General features: G+C 46.5%; 1 protein-coding gene across 8 annotated transcripts in view; it reads right to left on the reverse strand.

The window, feature by feature from the left end:
• KDM6B (lysine demethylase 6B) overlaps positions 1 to 27,440 on the reverse strand; it is a 236,655-nt gene that overhangs the window by 42,953 nt on the left and 166,262 nt on the right. For 5 of the 8 annotated variants that reach the window (XM_033924253.1, XM_033924255.1, XM_033924254.1 and 2 more), the window contains 9 exons: positions 21,670 to 21,751; positions 20,323 to 20,449; positions 20,099 to 20,225; positions 15,814 to 15,912; positions 14,910 to 15,138; positions 14,445 to 14,525; positions 6,520 to 6,696; positions 5,032 to 5,172; positions 2,650 to 3,009 (listed from right to left, as the gene is read on the reverse strand). In XM_033924253.1, coding sequence (XP_033780144.1) covers positions 2,650 to 3,009; positions 5,032 to 5,172; positions 6,520 to 6,696; positions 14,445 to 14,525; positions 14,910 to 15,138; positions 15,814 to 15,912; positions 20,099 to 20,220 — 1,209 coding nt within the window. In that variant the 5' untranslated portion in view covers positions 20,221 to 20,225; positions 20,323 to 20,449; positions 21,670 to 21,751. The remainder of the gene's footprint in view (positions 1 to 2,649; positions 3,010 to 5,031; positions 5,173 to 6,519; positions 6,697 to 14,444; positions 14,526 to 14,909; positions 15,139 to 15,813; positions 15,913 to 20,098; positions 20,226 to 20,322; positions 20,450 to 21,669; positions 21,752 to 27,440) is intronic. The other 3 variants (XM_033924256.1, XM_033924259.1, XM_033924261.1) reach the window with 2 other exon arrangements.

Here is a 27,440-nt window from a genome sequence, read left to right on the forward strand (position 1 = left end):
AACAATGTGAGAAAAGTACTTTTTAAAGACTTGGGATGTTTATTTGGGATCAACAATATATCTAGGGCTTGAATGCAAAAATCTACGATATCTGTTATATTTTTCTTTACAAAAGAGCTCTCAGATACCTGCGCTGTTAAATCATGCTCGATTTTCCTAACAGCTTGTGCAGGCGAGGGATATCTTTCATTGCGCTCTATATTTTATGAAAAAGTGCTAATGCTTTGTGCAATAAACTTAAATAAAGTGCTACAGTGCTAATATTATAACTGGAACTGGCACTTATCTTATAATGCCTTCCGTAGTAGATAGATTTCACTCACTGTGCCAAACGGGACCCGTTTCGCCTTGCTGTCGGCTTCTTCAGGGGTCTAATCTTAGGCTACAACATCGGGCAGCTCTGCTCGCGTTTGTGAAGCAAAATGGCGCTGATGTTTATTTGGGAACCTTAACAAAGAGAGTCTGATCTGCTCTGCTATATAATTTAGGGGGTCTTTTACTAAGGTGCTAATGATAGCATGCACTAAATGCTAAAACACCTCGAGGAATAAAATAAGGGCTAGATTCACTAACCTGCCCGATCCGCGGCAGGCTGACAAATTCACAGAGTTGTCAGCATGCAAATGGGGGTGATTGGAGGAACTCCTCCTCCCCCCCACTGACCACACGGATCGCTAGTGAGCGATCCTGAAACATGCGCAGACCATCTTAAGAACATAAGAAGTTGCCTCCGCTGAGGCAGACCAGAGGTCCATCTCACCCAGCGGTCCGCTCCAGCAGCGGCCCCTGACTATTTCTATAACTTACCTCTTACTCCTATCCCTATAACCTACCTCTACTCCTATCTGTACCCCTCAATCCCTTTGTCCTCTAGGAACCTATCCAAATCTTCTTTGAAGCCCTGTAACGTGCTCCTGCCTATCACAGCCTCCGGAAGCGCGTTCCATGCATCCACCACCCTCTGGGTGAAAAAGAACTTCCTAGCGTTTGTTCTAAACCTGTCCCCTTTCAATTTCTCCGAGTGCCCCCTTGTACTTGTGGTTCCCCATAATTTGAAAAATCTGTCCCTGTCTACTTTTTCTATGCCCTTCAGGATCTTGAAGGTTTCTATCATGTCTCCTCTAAGTCTCCGCTTCTCCAGCTTTTTCAGTCTGTCAGTATATGAGAGGTTTTCCATACCCTTTATCAGCTTAGTTGCTGCTCTTCTCTGGACTCCCTCAAGTACTGCCATGTCCTTCTTGAGGTACGGCGACCAGTACTGGACACAGTATTCCAGATGCGGGCGCACCATTGCACGATACAGTGGCAGGATGACTTCCTTCGTCCTGGTCGTGATACTCTTCTTTGTTTGTAGATGGTCTGCACATGCTTACAGAGCTGCAAACGGCTTTTCCCCCCTTTGTTTAATACTTTGCGAGCCGAGCCCTTGGTTTTAACCCACAGGCTCACACTGTGGGGGGGAAAGCAGGAGAGTCGGGGCAGCAAGAGGAGATTCGGGGCGCAGGGCGGCAAGGAGCAAAACCGAAATGCAGTTTTGGAAAAAACCTTCAAAAAGAAAAGTTTCACTCACGTCTTACTCGGTTTCTAGATCTCCATTCCCCAAATAAACGTGCTGCTCAAATGTTGACGGAGACCCAAAACAAGGACATACAGAAAATCCCATGCTTTTTTGTTACTGTGAAAAGATGGGGTGGGGTTTTGTTTTTTTTTTTGCAAGTAAACAGACCCGAAGGGGTATGCTGGAAACAAATCGCCAGTGTTTTCCTGCTCATTCATTTCTCCTTACCAATTCAGTAAATCATTGGAGGGCTGTAGGAGCAGAGAGCAGGAAAGGTCGCGAGCGACTGGTCCCCACCAGTCGCTCATTTTTTGATCGGCCAGCCCAGTTTTGATTGGCCAGCCCAGTTGGTGTTCCTTAAAAAGTTTTGTGAATCGCATCCTTCCTACTTTGCATGCCGTTCATTCTCATTTCCATGCGCGGATCGGAATCGGATCAGCCACGAGGTTAGTGGGTCGGGGGTCGCAAACCGATCGGTAAGCTTGGTGAATCTAGCCCAAAGTGCCTTAGCATTTAGCATGCATTAAATTGGTTATCACGCCTATTAGTAAAAGGCCCCTTAGTTGAACGGGTGAAGAGGAAGGGCAGACTTTGCTGCTGGCTGGGGATGAATAAAATGTTGTCGAGTCTTTTTGCTATGTTCAACAGCTGATCCGAGGATTGTGTTAATGTTCCCTCAGTGCGACGCAAATATATTTTCACATTAAAATCATTTTTAAAAATGACAAAATTCAGGACTAAGATACCTAAGAATTACCATACTGGGACAGACCAAAGGTCCAGTATCCTGTTCCCAACAGTGGCTGACCCAGATCCCAAGTAGTAAAACGGATTTTATGTTGCAGTAACTTCCCTAAGACCTTCTCAATAATGGCCTAAGGACTTTTCTTTTAGAAAATTATCCAAACCTTTTTTAAAACCCTGCTAAGCTAACTGATACCAAGGATGGAGGGAAGGACATATGCGAAAATATTTATTTACAAGAATAAGCACTGGACGGCAAAAGAAGTTTAAATCTGTAACAAGTTGAGTGAACCAAAGAGAAACTTATCTACCCAAAAAAATGATAGTAAAACTGCTTTTTTACTTACTGTGCTTGGGAGGTTTGTGCTGCTGGAGCTCCGCTCCTCCCTCGTGCTCTTGATGGTGGTGGGTGGGCCCCGGGAGGCCCCGAGGAGGGGCCGCGGGGGGTAAGGCACGCGGGGGCCGAGGTTTGCTAGTGATGCATCTGGTTCTGTCTGCAAATGCTGGACTCTATTCTCCCTAAGGTCACTTCCTGGGCGACTCGAGCAGCCATGGCTCTCTCCTGGGGGGTGATGCTGCTGCTGGTGATGGACCGATGGGATGGGGGCAGGCGGTGCATGGTGGGCGTGACGACTAGAAGCATAAGAGGGAGGAATAGAGGAGGCCGTAGGGTAAGGGTAGGAATTAGGAGCTGAGTTTCTTTGTTCCTGCATTTAAAAACATGAATATAATGAAAATGTTATTTCATATTCAATCAATATTAGGCTTGGACAGGGTAAAGAAAGAACAGAAATACTAAAAGAATGAAAAAAAATTAAACTGCCCTTTTTTTTTTTTTTTATAAACTTTATTCATTTCAAATCTTAAAACAGGTACAATCAATACAAATAATAATATAACTTTCAAACGTACCTGACATCTTATAATTAATACTTATAAAACAAATATAATATCACCCACCCGTATATATTTATAAAATTAAACTGCCTAATGAAGATGGGTTGCTTTTTGTTGTGAATGCCTTGAAAATGATAATAAAAGCAGCCCACACGGAGAACGTGGACTGGAGGCAAAAAGAAAGGAAGTCTTGCTACAAAGAGCAACAGTTTGTGGATTACTGACTCTTGCAACGCAGCTGTTGAACAATTATCATTGTTAAAATTTCAGTCAAAATTTGTTTAGAAAAAATATGGGAAACAGAGGCCTGCAGTCTACATTGTGGCCACAAGGCTGCGACAACACTCTGTGTACAGCAGTTCTGTATTAATGCTTAGGGAACACAGTATAATCTCGTTAGAACGGACTCGCTTATAACGGAACCTCGCCTATAGCGGACGAGGTCCGCCGGGCCCGGCCGTGCACCATTATAAACATACAGAAAATCACTGCATAGAACGGACTCGCATTAACGGACTTTCGGATATAACGGACAACCAATTTGGTCCCCAGAGCCGCTTTTAGCTGTAGTTTTCTTCGGCTATAACGGACATGCAGGCTCCGCCTACAAGGCGCGTGGCGTGCCGGTGACACAGTATCAAAATGCAGCCCAGAAGAAAATGACAAGAGTATTTTTCTTTCCAGGACAGTGCGACATAATGCTTTAGAACATCTTTTAGTGTTCTGGTTTTGCAATCGTTTCGTGCCATACCAATGTTTTGCTGAGTTTTGTTCTTGATGTTGCTGACATGCTTGCGCAGTGACTGTTGTTCATTGATTGAACGTTGTTTCAGGTTGATCTAAATAAAGTTTAAAAAAAAAAAAAAAAATGCAACTGGATATAATGGACTCTGGATATAACGGACCGTTTTTCCAGGACCCTTGAAGTCCGTTATAACGAGATTATACTGTATTTTGAACTTCTGTCTTTATAGGGGCACTTCAATTACAATAATATCACACCTTTTTTGCTGCTGCTGTTACTACTACTACGGCAGAAAAGTTAGGCAGAGGCTTACAAGGGTGCACCAAACAAGCGTCTGTCTAATTCAGTACACTATTGAACCCATAAAACAAAATTAGCCAAAAATTAGATATGCAAGGGGTGCTGGGGATGGGGGGGGGAGTGGAGGACATGGCAGAAGAGACAGATATTACCTGTATATAATACATAAACTGCTTTGATTGCAACCATAGAAAGGCAGTACACTTCCCCCTCCATATTTGCGGTGGTTAGGGGCAGAGCCAGCCCGCAAATATTAAAAAAAAACGTGAATAATATTCGGACCGGTTCTGCCCCTAACCCCCGCTTCCCCTGGCTATTTTAAGCCCTGAAAGCCCCCCCCCCTTAAGCCTTACCTGGTGGTCTAGCAGGTTTTCATCCAGGAGCGATCTTCCCACTCTCCTGCCCCGTGCAGATCGCTCCCAGGAAATGGCTGCCTTGAGCTCCCGTAGTCTCTCGAGCCATTTCCTGGGAGCGATCTGCACAGGGAAGGAGCGTGGGAAGATTGCTCCTGCCCCAAAAACCCGCTAGACCACCAGGTAAGGCTTAAAGGGGGGGGCTTACAGGGCTTATAATAGTCCCAAAAATGAAAAAGCATTTTTTGTTTTAAAACTGTGAATAATCGAATCTGTAGATATGGAAACTGCAAATATGGAGTGGAAGTGTAGATCAAATCCCCTCTCCCTCTTCTCTTCTAAACAACGTATGCATTTTCAGCTCTTGCAAAGATCCATCTTGTATACTTCACAGATGCTCAGGAGTCTAACAGCAGAGCCAAGTGGTGGGTTACCTGCCATTCAGGAGCGGCAGTCTTCCTGTCGGCGGCCCAGGAGTCTCCATGTAAGGGGTTCCACAAGTTTGGCTTGGGAAGGTGATAAGGAGGATTCATGGATCCGCTGGCAGGGGCCTGGATTAACACGTTACTCCCTCTCTGGAAAGAAATGGGGTGAAAGTAATGCTCAACACTTTAACAGAATGACACTCGGACACAAAACTTGTCTACCATGTAGTCCTGCGTCGGGAACATTAATGGTGTCCTCTCATTTGCATATCCAGTAACAGCAGATAAGTGCCATGGGTCCTCGTTTACACACTCTTTGAAAGAGTACATGAATTCAAGGTCCCTGCTCTCCTTTCATGGTCCCCTCACACATCCTGTGACACCAAATGTGTTCAGGGTCGCTGCTTCCCCCCTTCCCCAAACAATGCTACCATACGACTTCTCACACATCTTTTGACATCAAATACTTTCACAGTCCCTACTTCCAACACATCCAATGAAACTAGATACTGTATTTCCCCACATATAGGCCGCCCCTCTGCACAGGCCACAGAAAAGGGTGGCCTATGTTTAAAAACTGGAAGATAAGCCGCCCCATGGTATTAGCCGCGACTTATCTTCCGGTACCTCCCCTGCCTTTTCTATTCATCCCCCCCCCACTCCCGGTACCTTTTTCATAAGCCCCCTTGCTAGCGCGTGGCTCGGGTCTCCAGCAGTGCAGGGCAGCTACGATCTCTTCAGCATCTGGCCTGCCCCCGCACCGCCTGCTGAATGGCCGACGTCAGCTCTCGCGGGGGCAGGCTGGATGCCGAAGAGATCGTGGCTGCCCTGCACCGCTGGAGACCCGAGGTACGGGGGTGGGGGGATGATTAAAAATTTTTATATAGGCTGCACCATTTAACTAGGCTGCGCCCCATACACAGGTTTGTAAAACCCATGGATAGGCCGTGGCCTATATATGGGGAAATACGGTACATTTAGGGCAGTGGTCTCAAACTCAAACCCTTTGCAGGGCCACATTTTGGAGTTGTAGATACTTGAAGGGCCTCAGAAAAAATAGTTAATGCCTTATTAAAGAAATGACAATTTTGCATGAGGTAAAAAAAAACTCTTTATAGTTTATAAATCTTTCCTTTTGGCTAAGTCTTAATAATAATATTGTCATTTACAGCTAAAGAGACATATGATCAAGAAACTGTTTTATTTTACTTTTGTGATTATGATAAACATACCGAGGGCCTCCAAATAGGACCTGGCGGGCTGCATGTGGCCCCCAGGCCACAAGTTTCAGACCACTGATTTAGGGCCATTCATTACCCCCTCCCCATGCTATTTCTCACAAGCCCTATAACATGCTTTATCTGACTCTCACCTGCCATGCTATTTTTCCCGTGCCCTATGGGAATAGACCCATTCGGGGCGCCTACTCTTGTCTCATCCCTCCCATGCCACTGCTTAGGCATACTGTGATAATAGAGAAAAAGGTTTCCTTCCAACCTGTACCTGCTCCGGACTGGCACTCCGTCTGCGCTTGGTGGGATTCGGATTGCCCTCCATGTGTCCAGGATGTACCATGTGTTGCATCAGGGGCCCGGGCTGAGCCACTGGCGCCTCCAGGGGGGGACCTGACCTCTTGAGCTGGGAACCCCTTTTCGCAGCAAAGTTTCTTTTTTGCTTGAGTCATAAGCAAATACGAAAAGGAAAAAAAAAAAAAAAGGCGATGAGCTGTGTCCGGAAAAAATGCAGGTAATGTCTCCATGATAAACTGTACAATCCCCAATTCACCCCTCCCCCATCATTTACACTTTTATAGCCACGTTACAATTCAATTTTACAGCTGTTCATACCACATGTCAAATCATTTCTATTTTATTTTACGAGGGTCATTTCAAAAATCATGCACACTATTTTTTAAAATTTACATGTTTTTCTTTTTTTTTTCCAAGTATTTCTTTACAATCCTTCAATATAGTCTCCCTGCTTTACAATGACCGAGTCCCAGCGTCTGGAAAGCTTCATTGTTCAATCCAAGACATCGTTTTTGTTCAGTTGGCTCGGAAGAAAGCTCTTCCAGAGATGCTAAACGATGTCCACGCATAGGTTGTTTCAACTTTGGAAAAAGGTCGAAGTCTGGTGGTCTCATGTCTGGACTGTAGGGAGCATGAGGTATTTGCGCAGTTTTTCCAATGACGACATTCCCTATGTCAACGCGGGCGAGCGTTGTCATGAAGAATGAGTGGCCCAGCCAAGAGCAACTGAGGTTGGGTTTTGTGCATTTTTCTGCGCATTTTTTGCAAAAAATCACAATAATACACTGCTGCGACACTTCTTCCACATGGCACTTTGTCTGTGATGATGATGATGCCTTCATGATCATAAACAAAAATCATCATTTGTTTGACTTTTGATTGAGCTCATCGAAATTTTTTTGGTCGTGGGGAAGACTGAACTCTCCACTCGTCATTGAAAAACTACGTGAATATGGCTGGGAGGCATTACCTCATGCTCCCTACAGTCCAGACACGAGTCCACCAGACTTCGACCTTTTTCCAAAGTTGAAACAACTTATGCTTGGACATTGTTTAGCATCTCTGGAAGAGCTTTCTTCCGCCAGTACTCGAGCCATTCGGCAACTGAACAAAAACGGTGTCTTAGATGGAATAATGAAGCGTCCCGGACTGGGACTCGGTCATGGCAAAGCAGGGAGACTATATTGAAGGATTGTAAAGAAATACTTGAAAAAAAAAAAATAATAAAACATGTCAATTAAAAAAAATAGTGTGCAAAATTATGAAATGACCCTCGTAAATTGTTTCCGTTCATGCCATTCTACCAGTATGTCCTCATCTGCTATTACTTTTCATCTTGGATTCTGCATGGCACCTGCTTCTCCCTTTTTATTTTAGCTCACTTAAAATATACAGTTTGCCGCATTTGTGCCTGGTAATTTCACTTGCTTCCAGGGATAGGGATTTGTTTGCAAAGATCTGGGAAATGTCGATGGCATATCCCGTGTTGCTGTCATATGGAAGCAAGTAGAAAAAGCACGAAAAATAATATTTCAGCGCTCGCCAATAATGGCGCGTACTCTTTCAAAGGAGCGCACGCTGTCTTTAAGAAGGGGACCCACTGCATACGTATGTGTAGTATGCCTTCTTTAAAAGGGTGCGCACTCAACGACTTTCCTCCTGTGACAAAAAAAAAAAATAAGAAGGCCTAAAACAGAAACGACACAGGAAATAATATGAAACCAGTGGCATAGTAAAAGTTGGGGGGAAGTGAGGGAGTGGTTCGCCAGCCAGCCGGGAACAGCTCTCAGCCGGCTAAACACCCCTAAGCCAGTTAAATACCCCCAGTGGCATAGTAAAGGGGGGGTGGACCACCTCAGGTGCCATCTTTGCGGGCGGCGTTAGCGTCTCTCCTCCTCTTCGCTCCCCCACATACCTCTTTAAATGTACTCTGGTTCGAGCAGCATCTTCCCCTTGCTGCTTGGGCCAGCTCCCTTCTTTTTTTTTTTTTTAAATTCTTTATTCATTTTAAAACTGACAAACAAGTGATTAATATTAAAACATTACATTACTAATAATAGTAGTCGCGAGACCAGGACGTGCCATCAGAAAAGAGCCAACACTGACGCGAGCAGCAGGTGAAAAGACGCTGCTACCCCGATGAACATTTCAAGAGGTGGGAAGGGAGCGGCCTGGAAGAGTTGGGGGGGGGGGAGAGGGGCGTTCAAGCACTGGGGGAGGGCGCACAGCTCAGCGATGCCAGGCGCCACCGCCCTCGCTATGCTACTGAATACCCCCAAGCTGGCTAACCGCGCCAATACTCAGTGGGAGATAGTTGGCTATCTCGTACAAATATCCCCGGTTAGCGGGTTGCTGGCTAAGTCCAGCAGCCAGAGAGACCCGTCTAAAAATCAGCTCTATCTTTGGCCGACAGGCCTTAGCCAGCCCACCAGCCAATGACTTATCAGCTTTACCGGCTAGGTCAGATGTGGCTGCAATAAGCCCAGAATTTCAATGCTGGTGGTAAGATGTGTCCCCAGCATTGAATACCCAGGCTCGATGCCATCTGCAGAGGTAGCCATGCTGCCCCCCGCGGACTGAATATCGGCCCCAAAGAACACAGCAGTGCATTTCATCATAAATTTTTTTTTTTTTTTTTTTAAAGAAATGTCAATAAACAATAGGATGGCACATTCACACAAACAGAAGGAAGCTAAATAAAATCAAGTCAACCCAGGGAGAACGCTAGTTTGGCAACCACTCTGGTACATGGTTTACTGTTTTGCTTTGTGGTTTACAGCAACAATGGCCCCCGGAAGAAGGTCTTTTGTGACCGAAACACGGCCTGTGTTGGGTCCATACCACAATTCCTTTACTGTGTTGCCTATGCATTGCATCATGTATACACGTCTCGCTCCGTATTCGCGGTTTCAGCGATCGCGGTTTCGACTATTCACGGTTTTTAGCTTGCTGGCTCCTCCCCCCAAATTACATCAGCTTGCATAGAGAAATCGCCAATTCCAAGCGTTTACAGAGAAAATTGCCGATTCCCGGCGCTTTCTTCACCATGTTTTGCCTCTCCTTCAGGTACTGGCTAGGTCTCCCGCCGCATTATTCGCCGTTTCACCACATTCACGGTGGTTTTTAGTAGTAAACAGCGAATAACATCTGAAAAAGTTACTTGCGGTTTTTCTGTATTCGCGGGTCTGTTAATCCCCTATCACAGTGCACTACAACTAGTTAATAAAGACTCTATGAATATCATCAGTTCCACAGTTGTTCGCCTTGATTTTGTTGTTTGCTGTCTGTAACAAAATAATGGGCCTTCAACAAGCGTTTAAAATTTCATCCCCTCCTGCTGCAGTCAGGCATTCCATATAATACAGGCTGCATTAAAAAAAAAAAAACCCAAAAAACATTTCATATAGATGCCTAATGTAACACACGCAGGGCAGGCACTGCAATTTGACACATACTTGCAAGGGCCAGTACAAGGGACTGTGGCACCCTGAGCCAACTTTTGCATTGGTACCCCCACCCCTGCAATCTGTGACCCAGTATCTCCCCTTATCTCTCAAGTCTCCCCCCCCTCCTGCTTGACCAGGTGAGGCACTGGCTCAAGGCACAGATGATAAAGGATGCCAAAATCCCATTCTAGCCATCTATCCCTCTAGAAGGCTGAAGGTAGACCAGACTGGGATTTTTGCACCCTAGGCCAGGGCTTCTTCTGGTCCATAGGCTGAGCTGGCCCTGGACTTGCAGATCTTTAAAAATGTCCAGGCATATAAGGAATTGTCAACTGGACAAAAGATCCTCTCTTTAAAAGCCGTAAAAAGTCAAAATTAAATCTTTAAAAAAAATTATAACGAACCAGCAACCGACGATAATAAATAAACAATGAAGTGGTGGATTTTCCCCCGGCAACCAGATCACAACAGTTGACAATGTTTACAGGCTCCAAAGATTGCCAGCTGACAGTCCCAACAGGATCACATTTCCATGATCAAATTAGTATGTAAAAATAGCAAGCGACAACTTATGAAACATGTCAGCATTAAAAAAAACAACAAATAAAATAAAACAAAACCCTAACAATCTGCAGCTCAAGTAAGGCCATAAAGCCTTTGTGTACAAGCAGAGCCACCCGATCTGCAAACATTAGTTGAAAATCATTAAAAAAAAAAAAAAAAGCCCTATCAACTATGGATATATCTGTGTCCAACAAGATAACGAAAGTACAGTATAATCTCGTTATAATGGACTCGCTTATAACGGAACCTCACCTATAGCGGATGAGGTCCCCTGGTCCCAGCCTTTATAAACATACAGAAAATCATCGCAAATAGCGGACAACCAATCTGATCCCCAGAGCTGCTTTTAGTTGTAGTTTTGTTCAACTATAATGGACATGCAGGCTCCGCCTACAAGGCGCGTGGCGTGCAGGTGATACAGTATTAAAATGCAGCCCAGAAGAAAATAGAAACATAGAAAATGACGGCACAAAAGGGCCACAGCCCATCAAGTCTGCCCACTCAACTGACCCTCCCCCTTACCGTCCTCTTGGAGATCCCACTCTGATGACCCCTCCCCAACATGTGCATCCCATTTATTCTTAAAATCTGGCACGCTGCTGGCCTCGATCACCTGTACTGGAAAGCTCATTCCAATGATCAACCACTCTTTCGGTGAAGAAATACTTCCTGGTGTTGCCATGAAATTTCCCGCCCCTGATTTTCAGCGGATGCCCTCTTGTGGCCGAGGGTCCTTTAAGAAAGAAAAAATCATCTTCCACCTCGATACGACCTGTGACTCAATCATGTCTCCCCTCTCCCTACGTTCTTCGAGGGAGTATAGCCACAATTTATTCAGCCTCTCCTCGTACGAAAGATCCTTGAGCCCCGAGACCATCCTGGTGGCCATTCGCTGACAAGAGTATTTTTCTTTCCGGGACAGTGTGACATAATGCTTTAGAACAGGGGTGTCCAACCTTTTGGCTTCCCTGGGCCGCACTGGCCGAAAAAAATGTTTCTGGGGCCGCGCAAACGCTGCAGCAAGACAGAGGAGGGAGCCGGCAAGACGATAAACACCCGGGGGCAGAGAGGAAAACACTGCATCGCCCTCGACCGGGGCTGCACAAAATACTTCATGGGGCCGCAGGTTGGACACTCCTGCTTTAGAACATCTTTTAGTGCTCTGGTTTTGCAATCGTTTCATGCCCAATGTTTTGCTGAGTTTTGTTCTTGATGTTGCTGACATGCTTGTGCAGTGACTGTTGTTCATTGATTGTACGTTGTTTCAAGTTGACCTAAAGTTTTTACAAAAACGCAACTTTGGATATAACGGACTGTTTTTCCAGATCTCTTGAAGTCCGTTAGAACGTATGGTAAGGGTAGGAGGCATCCAGGGCAGTGGTGCCCCATTCCCTCCTCTCCGTCTCCCCACTCCTTCTGCGCCCCCCTCCCCCGCTTCTTCCTGCCACCCCGTTCCACACTTGCTCTCTCCCTCCCCCCCTCTTCGTACCTCTTAATCTTCACTAGTGCGAGTGGCTTCTGCAAGCATGTTCCTCGCGCCAGCGCTGGATTTCCATCTGATGTCACTGCCTGGCCCCGTGATCCGGAAGCGATTCCGAGGGGATCCAGGCTGGTGCGAGCAATGGGCAGAAGTTGCTTGTGCTAGCGAAGATAATACGGAGGCACGGGGTGGGGGGGAGGAGGAATGGTGCGAGGGTGGCGTGGTGTGATGGGGGGAGGGATGGGGCAAGGGTGGCGTGGTGTGATGGGGGGAGGGATGGGGCGAGGGTGGCGTGGTGTGATGGGGGGAGGGATGGGGCAAGGGTGGCGTGGTGTGATGGTGGAGAGGGATGGCGCGAGGGTGGTGTGGTAGGGCACCCCCACCCACATGGGACCTGGGGGGTGGTCCGCACTCCCCTTACTACGCCCCCTGCTAGTAAGTGTCCATCCCCTGGTTAGCTAACAAGCTAAGCTCTTACTCATGTTGAAAACCAACTAGTGCTCTAATAATCATAAGAACTTGCCTCCACTGGGTCAGGCCAGAGGTCCATCGTGCCCAGTGGTCCGTACCCGCGGCGGCCCATCAGGTCCCTGACTTTCCTATAACCTATCTCTACTTTCTATCTGTACCCCTCAATCCCCTTATCCTGCAGGAATTTATCCAAACCTTCCTTGAACCCCAGTAGCGTGCTCTGCCCTATCACAACCTCCGGGAGCGCGTTCCATATGTCCACCACCCTCTGAGTAAAGAAGAACTTCCCAGCATTTGTTCTAAACCTGTTCCCTTTCAATTTCTCCGAGTGCTCCCTTGGATATTAACTTACATGTGAACCCTTAATTTTCTTTTAGCAGATTTGATCAATCATACGGTACTTATATCTACTACGAGGATCCTCAGAGAGCCTTCCGAGTAGCATAACTCATTGATCCTTATTTTATGATTATTTTAGTTTTTAAATTTGCTGTATATATGCATTTAAATTTAAATTTTCACTTCCATATACCAGTAACCAACAGGACACGAAAAACAAACAGCACTGCAGATCCACCAGAGGGGGCTACTAAAAGAAGGCCATCTGCAAAAGAGGCAAATGAGGTTTAACGTGGATAAGTGTAAAGTGATGCATGTCGGTAACAAAAATCTTATACACGAATACAGGATGTCCGGTGCAGTACTTGGAGAGACCCTCCAGGAAAGAGACTTGGGAGTACTGGTCGACAAGTCAATGAAGCCGTGTGCGCAATGCTTGGCGGCGGCGAAAAGGGCAAACAGAATACTAGAAATGATTAAGAATGTGATCGCAAACAGATCGGAGAAGGTTATCATGTCGTTGTACCGGGCCATGGTGCGCCCCCACCTGGAATACTGCGACCAGCACTGGTCGCCGTACATGAAGAAAGACACGGTACTACTCGAAAGGGTCCAGAGAAGAGCGACTAAAATGGTTAAGGGGCTGGAGGAGTTGCTGTACAGTGAGAGATTAGAGAAACTGGGCCTCTTCTCCCTTGAAAAGAGGAGACTGAGAGGGGTCATGATCGAAACATTCAATATAATGAAGGGAATAGACTTAGTAGATAAAGACAGGTTGTTCACCCTCTCCAAGGCAGAGATAACAAGAGGGCACTCTCTAAAGTTAAAAGGGGATAGATTCCGTACAAACGTAAGGAAGTTCTTCTTCACCCAGAGAGTGGTAGAAAACTGGAATACTCTTCCAGAGGCTGTTATAGGGGAAAACACCCTCCAGGGATTCAAGACAAAGTTAGACAAGTTCCTGCTGAACCAGAACATACACAGGTAAGGCTAGACTCAAGGGCACTGGTCTTTGACTGGTCGCCGCGTGAGCAGACTGCTAGGCACGATGGACCACTGGTTTGACCAAGCAGCAGCAATTCTTATGTTCTTAAGATGTAATTACATTAATTGTTTTTATTAAGGACCCGAGAGGCCTCAGAAAAATATAACAGTATAGGGGACAAAGCCAAGCCTTGAGGGACTTGGCAGCTCAGCTACCTGTGGAAACCAAAAAAAACCGGAATAGCCTGCAAAAAAACATGAGGCAAACCATTTCAACACAATACCAAACAAACCCAATCGACTACCAATGCTGCAAAAGAAGTCGATGGTCTACAAGATCAAATGGTCACGGGACACCTGAGTCCAAAATTCCCCTTACCTCTCTCAAGAGTTCCACTAGCAAATATAAACTGCTTTGGCTCTACCACAGAAACTCATGACTCTTTACATGGCCCTCCATGGTTATTATGATACTTTTCTCATACTGAAATTACTTAGAAAAACAGAAATTTTTTTTTTTTTTTAAAGTATTTTTTTTTTCTTCTATGCCTCTTCCTGCAATCCCCAGTTTTCCATCCCTCCCCCCTCCCAAACTCCCTGTTCACTCACCTCTTGTTGCATGAGGTTCCACACTTGCTGGAGTGGGGGCAGAGTGCCTTTAGATCTGTAGGGTGGGTTCCAGAGCGGAGCCTGACAATCAAAGGGAAGAGAAAGAGATTCCATGATCCACGGAGAAACATGCTAATGACATGCAGGTAACAAACAAGCAATGGCATACACCAGTGGTTCCCAACCCTGTCCTGGAGGACCCCCAGACCAGTTGGGTTTTCAGGTTAGTCCTAATGAATATGCATGAGAAAGATCTGCATATAATGGAAGTGCAAGGCATGCAAATCTGTTCCATGTATATTCATTAGGGTTATCCTGAAAACCCGACTGGCCTGGGGGGGTCCTCCAGGACAGGGTGGGGAATCACTGACATACACATTCAAGCTGCTCTTGTTTTCTGGACTCCACCTGCCTGGAGTCTCTCCCCAGATGTTCTGCTCTTCCAAAGAAAAAGGCGTTGCTTACCTGCTGCAGGCGGCCAATGCGTGCGCTGAGCTCCCCATAACTGACATAGTCTCGCTGGTAGCGGATGGCATTCTGGTAGCAGCGCAACGCTTCCTCCGTGTCGTGCTCCGATTCGTAGATTTGCCCCAGTTCCTCCCACAGTTGAGGCTGCTGTGAATCCCGGAGCAGGGCCTGCACACAGCTGTGGATACCTTCCTGCTTCGCATGCAGGGGCCGGGAGCCTGCGTTCCTGAAACACGGAAAAGGGAAAGAGGTGGGAGGGTCAGATCCAACATCACTGAGCTCCCTCTACCTCAGGTCCAATTCTCAGTTGGCCTGCTTACCTTGGGAGGAGAGGAGCACGGGAAAGGCCAGGAAGTAAAGAAGAGCAGATCTCCAATTCCAAAGGTCAAATGGTTTATTTCCAACAGGGAAAGATCTTAGATAAAAATGCCTGACATGGCCACGTTTTGCCCACCACTGGACTGTGTCAGAAGACACAATGGATAGCAAAGAAACATACGTTAAAAAAAGTCTTTAAAAGAAGATTCAGGTGGTCAGAGCTTCTATGAAGTGTTGCAGGCTTCAGGCCTTACTTACTCCAGTTTCTTTCACCGCAGTGATTTGTCTCCTGACACAGCTCAGTGGTAGGCCAAACGTGACCCTCATCAGGCCTTTTTATACTGGAAATAAACCATTTTAAAGAAGAACAGATCCCAGTTCCCAAAGTTATTTCCTGAGTGAACTTTTATCCTCTCCTTATTTCCACAGTCATATTGGCACCGTGAGGAAAGCACTGACAGACTATACATACGGTTCTAATCCCCTTGTGTTTTGAGTTCTAATCCCTTCATTCCATCACTCTGAGTGCGATATCTCCCCTGTACAGCCTCCTTCCCTCTAGTCCCTTAAAGAAGCCACTTACCCTGCAGGGTGGTACGGTTTGTTGGGGTGCCCCATGTTACTCCCGTGTGTAGGGAGCAGGTGGGAGGGGAGCTGAGACTGTCCTATGACAGAAGAACACCTAAAAGGGAAAGTAAAAAAAGAAACATTAAGAGAACTGTGTGGGGGGGTGAGGGATAAAGGATAGGGACTTCAACATGGGGTTTTGGTAACAGATGAATGACCGTCGTACGTTACAAATGTTATACAGATAAGTTTACAGCAGGGTGTCTCAAAACATTTTTAGCTCCGGCACACTAAACAGAGCAAATGTTTTTCACAGCACATAATTGAAATTATAAAATTGCAAAACCAACAAAAAAAATTAAATTTGAGAGCTATTTATGATTATTGTACACTTGTTGAAACTAAAGTAGATAGACTAGAATTGCTAATCAATGCGATGGATGTGCTTGTTTTTGAGTGCAAATTAACTCAAAATGTGGCTCGATAGTCAACAAGCAAGCACGCATTTCATCATCCACCATCTGCAGTTCTCTTTTTTAAAATTTATTTTCTGTCAGCTGAAAATCCAAGTTCACAAATATAATTAGATCCAACGGTAACAAAGCCTTGATTGCTTTGTTGCTCAAGTTAGAATAACTATTGCATAAAAAATAAAAATACTTGCCATTAGTTTTTAAGGACAAATCACGTCAAAGAATGATGCTTGTCGGGGCGGTTGTATCCTTATGCACACAGACGCTCATGACATTGACACTCTTGCATATGCGACATACATGTTAGAGAGTTGCGCGGGGACAGAAATCCCACCCGTCCCCACCAAAGTCCCACCCGTCCCCGCGAGGAATCCCACCCGTCCCCGTGAGGAATCCCTCCATCCCCACCCGTCCCCGCGAGGAATCCCCTCCGTCCCCACCTGTCCCCGCGAGGAATCCCCTCCGTCCCCGCCCGTCCCTATAAACTTCAGAAATAGTTATTTCATTTAATTATGCTACTGAATTAAAGGCTCTGGTAGAAACCCATTTACAAATAAGCAAAAAGACTTTATTAATTTGAAAATATTAATTGGGAAGAATACATACTTTGTAAACGGGTTTCTACCAGAGCCTCTAATGTTTATAAATTTTTATCAACACAACTAATATACTACTTTATCCTGAAGCAAAAAAAAAAAAAAAGAAATAGAATTCTTTTCCTACCTTTGTTGCCTGGTTTCTGCTTTCCTCATGTTCTCATTCAATTCCTTCCATCCACTGTCTCTCTTCCTTCTGCATCTTCCATTTGCTCTGTTACTGTGCCTCTCCCTTACTTCCCCCTTCCAAATTGGTCTGGCACCCATCTTCTTCTCTCCGCTCCCCCCATAGTCTGGCATCTGTCTTCTTCCCTGCCAGCGTCTTCTCCCTACTCTCTCTTCCTCATTTCCTTTCAGTGTCCTTCTCCCCCCCCCATCTTCCCTATGTCCTTTCAGCGTCCTTCTCCCTCTCTGTCTTCCCCATGGCCTTTCAGCGTCCTTCTCCAACCCCTTTGTCTTCCCCATGTGCTTTCAGCATCCTTCTCCCCCCTCTGTCTTCCACAAGTGCTTTCAGAGTCCTTCCCCCCAGCCCTTCCCATGGCCTTTCAGCGTCCTTCTCCACCCCTTTGTATTCCCCCATGTGCTTTCAGCGTCCTTCTCCCTCCTCTGTCTTCAAGTGCTTTCAGAGTCCTTCCCCCCCCCTCCTGTCTTCACCATGGCCTTTCAGCGTCCTTCTCCCCCTCTCCTTCTCTACCGCCCCGGGTGCAGCACAGCCGGCCAGGTCCCCTTACTTTTGTGGCACTTCCCCGACCGACCGACAACAGCCCCGGTCCGACAAACCTCCCTGCCCATAACCGCGAATCTAAATTACCTTCTTACAGCTGCTGTAAGAAGGTAATTTAGATTCGCGGCTACAGGGCAGGGAGGATTGTCGGACCCGGGCTGTTATCGGTCGGTCGGGGAAGTGCCACAAAAGTAAGGGGACCTGGCCGGCTGTGCTGCAACCGGGGCGGGGCGGACCGCCCCCTCCCTTGGTAGCCACTCGAACCGCGAGGCTACTCTCCTTCTCCTTACCTGCCCTGCCTGCAGCACAGAGCCGAACGGAAGTCTTCCCGACGTCAGCACTGACATCGGGAAGACTTCCGTTCGGCTCTGTGCTGCAAGCAGAGAAGGTAGGGAGAAGAAGAGCCGCGCGACTGAGTACATCCAGCCCCGCAGGAGCCCCACGACCCTTGGAGGCGTCCCCATGGGATCCCCGCGACCCTAGGGGCGTCCCCACGGGATCCCCGTGACCCGAAGGGGGAACCCGCGGGTCCCGCGGGATTCCCGTTGTCCCCGTTCCCGTGCAGCTCTCTAGTACATGTCATCTATTCTAGTGTATACTTATGAAGGGAATTTTTTTAAAATAAAGTAAAATTCTGGAATTTCTTGTGGCACACCCGGAATCTCTTCGTGGCACACAGTTTGAGAAACAATGGTTTACAGCAGTGGTCTCAAATTCACGGCTGCATGCGGCCCGCCAGGTACCATTTTGAGGCCCTCGGTATTCTAAAAAATTATTCTTTATGGAAAACTTGTGCCTTAAGTGTCCGGCGGTCGCTGTAACCTCACGCAAGCGCTTTCCTGCGTCTGTACACGACTGTCCTCTCCACTCCACCTCACAATCACGTACAGACGCAGGAAAGCGCTTGCGTGGGGTTACAGCAGTGAGGCGGGCAACGTTCCAGAATGTAAGGTAATCATTGGAGGCAGTGCAGCTTGTGCATGTGTCCGGTGCTGGAGGAGGTGAGAGCTGAAGGCATTTGTAGACGTGACCACCGGACACTTAAGGCACAAGTTTTCCAAAATAGTTGGTCCAAAATCTTATCTCTTGCAGTTGATACTTTGTTTTTTTTTTTATAAAATCTTTATTCATTTTCAGAAATTTCAACAAGTGTATAATAATCATTCAGAAATACATTAATTAATCACTTGACATTCTTGTTTGTATTACTCCAAATAAATATTTATAAAAGAGTCCCACCCCTCCCACCCATATACTAATACTTAACATATATCAATTATTATCAATCATAATCCGACCCCCTCTTTATCTTATCCAATATTGAGGTGTTTAAGATGTCTGATCACTAGAATAAATAGTCAATGGCTCCCAAATCTTTTTAAACTTATTATAATTGCCTTGCTGCATGGCAAATACCCTTTCCATTTTATAAATATGGCACACTGAGTTCCACCAAAAAGTATAATTTAGTTTAGTATGATCTTTGATCAGTTGATACTTTTTCACTTTCTGCATGTTGCACTGCTTTCATCTGTGTACATATAATCCACATTTTGGATTTGTGGGTACTTACCTCATATCATTAACTATTTTTTCTGTGGCCCTCCAAGTATCTACAAATCCAAAATGTGGCCCTGAAAAGGGTTTGAGTTTGATACCACTGGTTTACAGTGTACTAAATGGGAATCCACTGAAAGAGCCACAGTAGATGCCTTGCCAAATAAATTACATTTTGCTGAGCATCCAGTTGGGTGGAGATGCAGGGGAAGAGGCTAAAACGCCATCTGTTTTGCAAAATGAAATCCGGTTGAAGAACGAGTGACTGCGTTTGTGGCTGCGAGGAGGTTTGTTGCGCATACTAATGATGATCACTGTTAATTGTTGCATGTTTTTATGTGTTCCTTTAGCTTGTATTTTTGTATGGTTTTATGTTTGTAATGATATTTATTATGTTTGTTAATTTGTACTTCCCTTTGTATAAGGCGAATAATAAACAAATAATACAATACAAAAATCTGTTTAACAGAATGACTATTTGAGATTGGTTTATAAACTCTTGCGTTGGTGGCTGGAAAAGTTACGCACAACTATTGTTTGTATATATTGGGAAAACGCAATCAAAATATTAAATTACAAGAAAAAAGAAAGATAAATTTCTTCTTTCAGTGGATTGAATTAGAGAGCGAGAGAAAGAGAAGTGGAGAAGGAGATATGGAGAAGGGATAGAGAAAGATTTACAGGAGCAGTCCCTTGCCACGCAATCGATGAATATTGGAGGAAAACAGAGGGAAGGATGTGGCAGGGGTCACTGTGTTCTGTGGATATTGGTTTTGGGAAAGATGCGTGAAGGCATAATAGCCGTCTTGAGAGGTTGTGGCTGTTCAGCGAGGGCGTCAGATCCTGTGACGGGATGCCACTGGGAACGAGCGAGCCCAAGAGCGGGTCGCCAGTGGTAGTAGAGTGGGGGCAGCACGGAAAGTGTGGATGTCTGTTCCCTTGTCCACATACCTGCTGGGGGGCTGCCATGGGCGAGAATGGGAAGAGTTCCAGGTTCCACCACAGCCAATGCCGCCAAGGGGAAAGGGATCCCGCGAACTGCGGGCCCCAAGCTGATCCACGGTGCGATGCATCCAGCCTAAGAGGAAAAAAACAACCAAAAAATAGTGAGACGTAACCAACAGCCAGTCCCCCACAAGCTCCCCGACATCTGCGCTTCTCTTTCAGTTTCTCACCCCTGCAGCCGAGGTAATGCCTTCCTCTCCCTCAAGGTGATGTCGCGTCTGCCGTTCCTGAGACTACTACAACCCAAAACACTGAGAAGGGCGCTTCACTTCCTGTGCTCAAGATCCTTCACAACTGCTGAGATAGAGAGAGAGAGATGAGAACACTGTCCTCCCACGGCACACGAGGGCCACAGTGTGACAAGAGTTATCCTGAACCCTAAACCAAAGACAGGAGGCCAAAGGCACTCCAAAACAAATCTAATTTGCTGGCCTGAGCCACAAGACACACACTCAAGTGATCTAGGCAGCCCTCCTCCCCTTCCAGCTCTTCACAGGGGGCCAACACCCCTGGAGATAAGCTGAGTCAAAAAACCCAGGAAAAGATCCCCCCCCCGTCCCCCCCAAAAAAAAGGATTGAGGAAATGGAGAGAGAGAGATGAGAGCAGACTGGGTGTACAGCTGTGGTGTCCTCAGTTCTTTGTGACAGAGGATAGATAAAGAACATTTAAATCCTTCCACTAAAAAGTCCAACATGGGATAAAAGGAAACAGCAGAAAATGGAGCCAGATACCCTTTTCAATCCCTGGCACAAGTGGTGCCGCATGGCTTGCAAAGAAAAGGAATTGGGCAAACCTTATCTCTCCAGGAAACCCCTCTCCCTTATCCCAATCAGCCTATTTTCAGTGGGGAGGAAGCAGCATTGGTAGCACCTCTGGGCTGGCCTCTTTAATCTCTGAGGTAGGGATGGGAGAGATACAGGCAATGGAACGAGAAGGAAAGAGATACAGGGAAGGAGTGACAGAGTCTGGGGGGGAGGGGTGGTACTGGTAGGAAGTGAAAGGTTTAAGGGGCACCTGGGAGCAGATAAAAGGAAGCACTAGGGAATGCAATGAGAAGCAATGAAGAGGGAAGGATGAGGAGAGTAGATGGTTGAAGAGGGAAGGACCTCACTGTTCCGCCTGTAATGATGCCAACGCTGCATCATCCCGTGGTATTTTTAGTCCTTGCTCATTTTCCAAAGATTTATAAAAAGCTAAAACAGCCATGAATGAGAGGGGGGAAAAAAAACCACCTTCGCCTCAAGCTTACTAAAAATATTCAGTGGGTCCTTTATTTACAAGGCACAAACCAACAATCCCTCCCCCTCTCACACTGTCCCAGTCCATCCCTTTCACACATACGAGATGTACGCACCCTTTGATAGCTCATTTTTACCCAGGGCCTGACAGAATTTAACTCTTTGATTATCAATTTTTCCTCTCCAACACGGAAGCTGTTCCCCTACCCTGTGGGTCAAGAGAAAGCAAACACCCCTCTCCCAACTCCTTTCCAAGAACTTAATAGCCCCTCACCAACCTCAAGTCTCCACCGAGGACTTGGTTAGTCACAAGCTGCTGTCTTGGGGCTGCCAGGTAGTCATCACTCTCTTCAAGACAACCTGAGAACACAAGGAGAAGAACCATTAGGGGATCAGAGGGGTTATGGAGGCCATCTTGGTTTCTTCTCTCCCCCACCACAGTATATCAATAAGTGTCAACACAATTCTGTGAATGCACCTCATTCCTGCCCTTCAGCACTTCAGCCCCTCCACCAGTGACCATGACCCCCCTCCCACTCCTTAGAAAAAGCATTATACAAACATTTTGTGCTCCTTAACAACCGGTTTGGTGAATGACCATTCTAAAGCATGAACCCAAAGGGTCCGAAATTTAAAAGTGAGATCAGAAGGGAAGGGGGAGGGGGGAAGAGATTTTGGATTTAATACATTCTTTTTTCAATTATAGATCAAGGACAGTTACTTTCAGATACATTTGGTATTTTTTGGTTCCCAGAGGGCTTACAGTTAAGTTTGTACCTGAGGCAATTGAGGGTTAGGTAACAACATAAATACAAAATTTATTTTTTTTCCTCTCTCCCCAGCATAGAACCCATCAAGACCTCCCTTTCTTCATAAGGCACCAGGGCAGAGCAGATGGGGTCACTTAAAGATCTTGTGACACTTGGGTAGAGAGTCACAGCTAAGAATAACTTTTCCTCCCCGGTTTGGGAGGCCAGGCCTGGCGAGGCGGATGTTCAGACATACAGAAAACAGGGCCTTCTCCCTGCTCTGGTGGCTATTTTTGGAAGTTCCTGCAGCCACAAATCCATGGAGGGGGGGCCTTTCACGCCAAAGGCAATGTAGGGGGGCCGAGGAGGTGGTGGGAGCGAGCGGGGCGGTTGAGGAAGGCAACAGAAAGAATGAAAAGATGCAGGTGTAAGCAAAAGAGAGCATGACTGAGTCAAGGAGGAGCGAAAACTCAAAATGGATAATGACAGAACAGAGGGAAAGGAGGAAAGAGGAAGGGCGCTATTAAAATCAACCCTTAATGCCCCAGTCTTCAGGAACACCCCTCACCCGCCCCCCCCCCCCCCAAAAAAAAAAGAAGTATCTTTCCACTGAGAGAATTAGGGGCCCTGGGTATGAAGACCTTTCCCAGAGATGCCAAAATGGGAGAACACCCTTCAATATGTTATCCCCAAAAAGGCACAAACAAGTTTGAGGGAGTGAGACCGCTAACAGCACGAGTTTGTGCAAAAATGTAACCAAAATCAAAATACGACTCGGAAAAAAACCCGGCCTATTTTATCAAAGGCCCACAGATGTAGCCAAGCCAAAACCTGTTGGGTTTTTTTTTTTTTTTTTTTGGGGGGGGGGTCCATTTTAGTCAAGTGAACCTTAATCACTGTATGTAAACTTTCACTAACGAGCAGAGAATGTGTGTACAAATATTTTATAGGTGATGCACACCCACCCACCCACTTGAAAATATACACACCAAGTGCTGTTTTGTCATGCATGTCAGGAGTGCTGCAGAAAAGCCCCTCCCACGCTTTCCAGCACATATGTACCGCTGGACGCTGTGCAGGAGTTTCGGGGGTTGCCCGTGACGCATTTAGGTCTCCAGCGTCCCAAGTATAGAGACTGCGAGACACACAGACATGCGTAAAGGCACAGTCGGCACCCTAGACAGGAAGTGAAAAGGGGGACCCTGAAGACGTGTCACCAAGACGAGGGTGGAAGAGATGCACCCAGCACCTGTGACATCACCCTGTAATCATCATTCCCAAAACTCCCATGGCCGCCCCCCACCCCCTCCACCCCCACTGGCAGAGATTTTACAACCCAGTTTGTTAATGACGGGCCATCCTTTCCTGCACAGACTCTTCATTTTTTTTTTTTCAACTTGTCTTTTTATTAAGGTCTTTGACTCGCTCTCAATAACACCACTTCTTTCTACAAACAGTACCCAAGAGGCCACTTGGGCAGAAAGAAGCCATTCCACTGCATGCTGCCACACTGTGCTCTCGTCACCCCATTATGTAAAAACCAATCTACATAAGTTTCTACACCCACTGACAATTTCACTTCATTAGTCAGCAAGGTTCCCAGGGAAATCCCCTCCATGGCTGCAGGCATCGAAGCCAACTTTTCACAGAGCTTGGGGATGTGAAACTTAACAGAGGTGAATGCGCTCTGGTCAGACTAACGGAGCTTACTCAATATAGGGGGTGCTCGAGAATCCACAGAGCTGACACCTACGGTTACAGGTCACAATCAACCTTATCGCAGAGGAGGCCGTAGGTCTAGGGCAGGGATCTCAAAGTCCCTCTTTGAGGGCCGCAATCCAGTCGGGTTTTCAGGATTTCCCCAATGAATATGCATTGAAAGCAGTGCGGCCCTTGAGGAGGGACTTTGAGACCCCTGGTCTAGGGTTACCAGATTTCCCCCTTTTCGAGGACATGCCCGGGGGTCCGGATGGCTTTTCCAAACCCGCCACTTTGTCCGCGTTTCGAAAAGCTTCCAGCTCGCAGCGACGCCGGGACGGCATCCGCGCACAATTGGGTGCAAAGGGGCGACGTCACGTACAGGCATGTGACAGCATCGCGTCACACCAGCGCATGCGCCCAAGCCCTCCCGACAAGCGAACGGGGGCGGGGGCTGGGTGGGTCAACGGGTCCATCAAGCTTTAGAAGGTCACTGGGGCACCACAGCGCAAATGGCAGAGGAAAAGCGCTCAGTTCTAAAGATCCACTTCATTGCACATGGCATGTACCTGTGCTGTTGGAATCCTGGGAGGCTCGCAGCCTCATGCAACATGGCAGTTGACTATCTTAAGAGTGGGACATCTGTTCAATTTTAGGGGCACCAGTGTGATTCAGGAAGGCACAAAAAAGATTGATGAAGGGACATTAAACTAACCATACACTAAGTGGCAGAGAAGCCTAGTGGTTAGAGAAAATGACTATGAACCCGGCAATGCAGGGTTCACATCCTCGTCTCCCGTGGATCTTGGGGCCTCAAGAAAAACTCGGATCATGAGCCCCGTGGGGAAGCTCAATAGTTCCTGTTTCAAATCTGGAAAAAAAAAGTGCGTATTAATTCTAAACCAAACTAGCCCCCTCACTGCCCCCAACAAAAAAATAAATACATTTCAAATGCAATTTTTAGGAGTCTTAAAATGCGACTGATGAAGTGAAGGCTCGTAGATCTGATATGCCACTTTTCTGTGGTAAAAATCAAATAAGTTTCCATATTATTTTATGCAGGTAGATAGCTAGAATATGCCACCAGTACAAAGCCACGTTACCCACCACGTCACATTTTATCTAGTCTAGCTATGTGCGTGGCTGAGTACATAAGAACATAAGAAGTTGCCTCCGCTGAGGCAGGCCAGAGGTCCATCCTGCCCAGCGGTCCGCTCCCATGGCGGCCCATCAGGCCTAATTGCCTGAACAGTGTCCCTGACTAATTTTGTAACTGCCTCTAATCCTCTAATCTTATCCCTATAACCTACCTCTATTCATACTTTCTAATAATCATAATCGTTAAGAATCTCTTTCATTCCCTTTTGTAAAAACCAAGAAAAACATGAAGGCTACAGGTGTCTGCTTGAAAGGACAGTGGTTCCCTCAGCAATAACCCCAGCCAAAAAAACACTCTGCCACTTTATCCCTCCACTCATCATATTTCTGTACTATGGAAAGAAGAACAAGAAAGCCCTACCATCATCCACTGTATCCTTCCCCCCTATACCCAAGGCCCTGGATTAGTTAATCTGTATTCTGTGGGGAGCCATGGAGAGAGGAAGTGAAAGTTAGGCTTAGCAGGAAGCAGGATCCTGTGCAAGCAGGCGCTGCTTCCTTCCCCCAGGCCAGCAGGCAGTTTCCTGTTTTAATAATCAAAAAACCACACAAGAAGAGAAAACAAATAGACAATAGGAAAATGTGTGTGAGAGAGAACCCCCCCCCCCCCCATAAGAACAAAAGGAGAACATAAGGACATAAGAATAGCCATACTGGGTCAGATCAATGGTCCATCTCGCCCAGTTTCCTGTTTCCACAGCGGCCAATCCAGGACACAAGTAACTGGCAGAAATGTGGGATAATGTGAGGAGAAAAAGGGAGTAAAAGCGCATATAAGAAAAAGTGAAAAGGCTGGAGTGAGATGGCGTGTGTGAAAATGTGGGGAGAGGAAGCACAAGTGAAAGGCAGAAAAGAGGACAAGCCTATAACAGAGAAACTTGGTTCTAGCCTCTGTGATTGGGGCTGCCAAGAGGAGAAACAAATCTAAAAACTATAAACGCAAGACATATCCCCCCCCCACAACACTCCCCCCTCGTAAAATGTCTTGACATACAGTGGCAGGGAAATTTTGTGGTGAGAGTTTTTCAGAAGAACTGCTCTGTCTTCTTCCCCTCCTCCTCCTTCCTTCCTTCTTCAAAAATTTTGAGGCAATAACTTCTACCCTGCTAACAAATTCCCCTGCTGTACACTTCCACCCCACACCTTTGCTGCACCAGGTTTCATAGATGGAAACTCCAAATTACTGACGTCGGGCCTAGCTCAAGAGGGAGGAACATTTAGAAGTGGGGCAATAATTTATTAACTCAAACCATAAACCAAAGATTTGTTTCGTGGCAACTAGCAGGTGTACACAGGAGCTTTCTCCCCATCCCAAACTGTACCCCAATGACCCCCCTTCACGTGTCCAGGTAAGGAACTCCCTGGCCAAATACCTATGGAGGTCATCACATCTAATTAAAATAATGATAACAGATGAGAGTCTTGGAAAACTGGTCCTCCCAGGTTCCCCAGTGCATTCTTCTTTACCCCTGCCTTGATACCAGAGGCAGTGAAATGGTGTGGTCCACCGGGGCCAAAGTCCAACCAATATGTTGCCCAACATAGCATCAGGCAGCCAGAGAGCTTGGGGGCAGGGCCAGAAATTGTATTGTTTGGCTCCTCCTACCATAAAGAAACAACATAGCCCCCTACCTCCCACGCCTCCATCAACACAACAGTCGCAGTAACTCCCCAAACCCCCAGTCAAAATCTTTCAGTTCATCGGTGAGGAGCGTGAGTATAGTGTTTCTGGCCCCTGGGCTACACGTTTGTCCATTTGCACATGCTCCCAGCGACAGGAAGGGGATTTGGTATGGCGTTATGGCCCTGGAAAGGTCTAGTGCATGGTCTGGAGATTTGCAGGAACTACTACTCAGTTCTTGAGAAGATGGGGCAGCAGAAGATTCCTGGAAATGAAGAAAGAGGGAAGTGGAGCTGTTTTTAAGGGCATCAAAAAGTATTTCTTGTAAACAGCCGTCACGATTCCTCATGGCTTCTGCGAAAGCGCTTTTAACAGCCCTAGGTATGATGATTTGGTGGTTTCGGCAGTTGCTCATTCCCCCACCTCTGCCCAAGTCCCAAAACAGTCACTTCTCAGAACCTAAATGAAGAACATTTGCTATCTAGAAGTTCTTCTGCCTTCCTTTAAAAATTAGGAGGGTTAAAAAGGAGCTCCCTTTCCAACATCCGGAGAGCAGAGTTCCAATCGCTTTTGCTACACCTCATGCACAAGGACAGGTGAACAGGACAAACTTAGTGGAAGCTGCAGAGAAACAGATGCGAGAGATACCAGCAAAGACCCGAGGGTGTGTGTGGGTGCAGAAGAGAAATGGAAAGAGACAGATAACAGTTTTAAACTAGACCCAGACAGACAGAAGTAGAGAGGCGACAGATGAGACATGCTGAAAAGATGAATGAGACAGAGACATACCAGAGAGAGGGATGAGTCAGCATAAAGGCAGGCT

This window comes from Geotrypetes seraphini, chromosome 16 (assembly GCF_902459505.1).
Source record: "Geotrypetes seraphini chromosome 16, aGeoSer1.1, whole genome shotgun sequence".
In the NCBI taxonomy this organism is placed as follows: domain Eukaryota; kingdom Metazoa; phylum Chordata; class Amphibia; order Gymnophiona; family Dermophiidae; genus Geotrypetes; species Geotrypetes seraphini.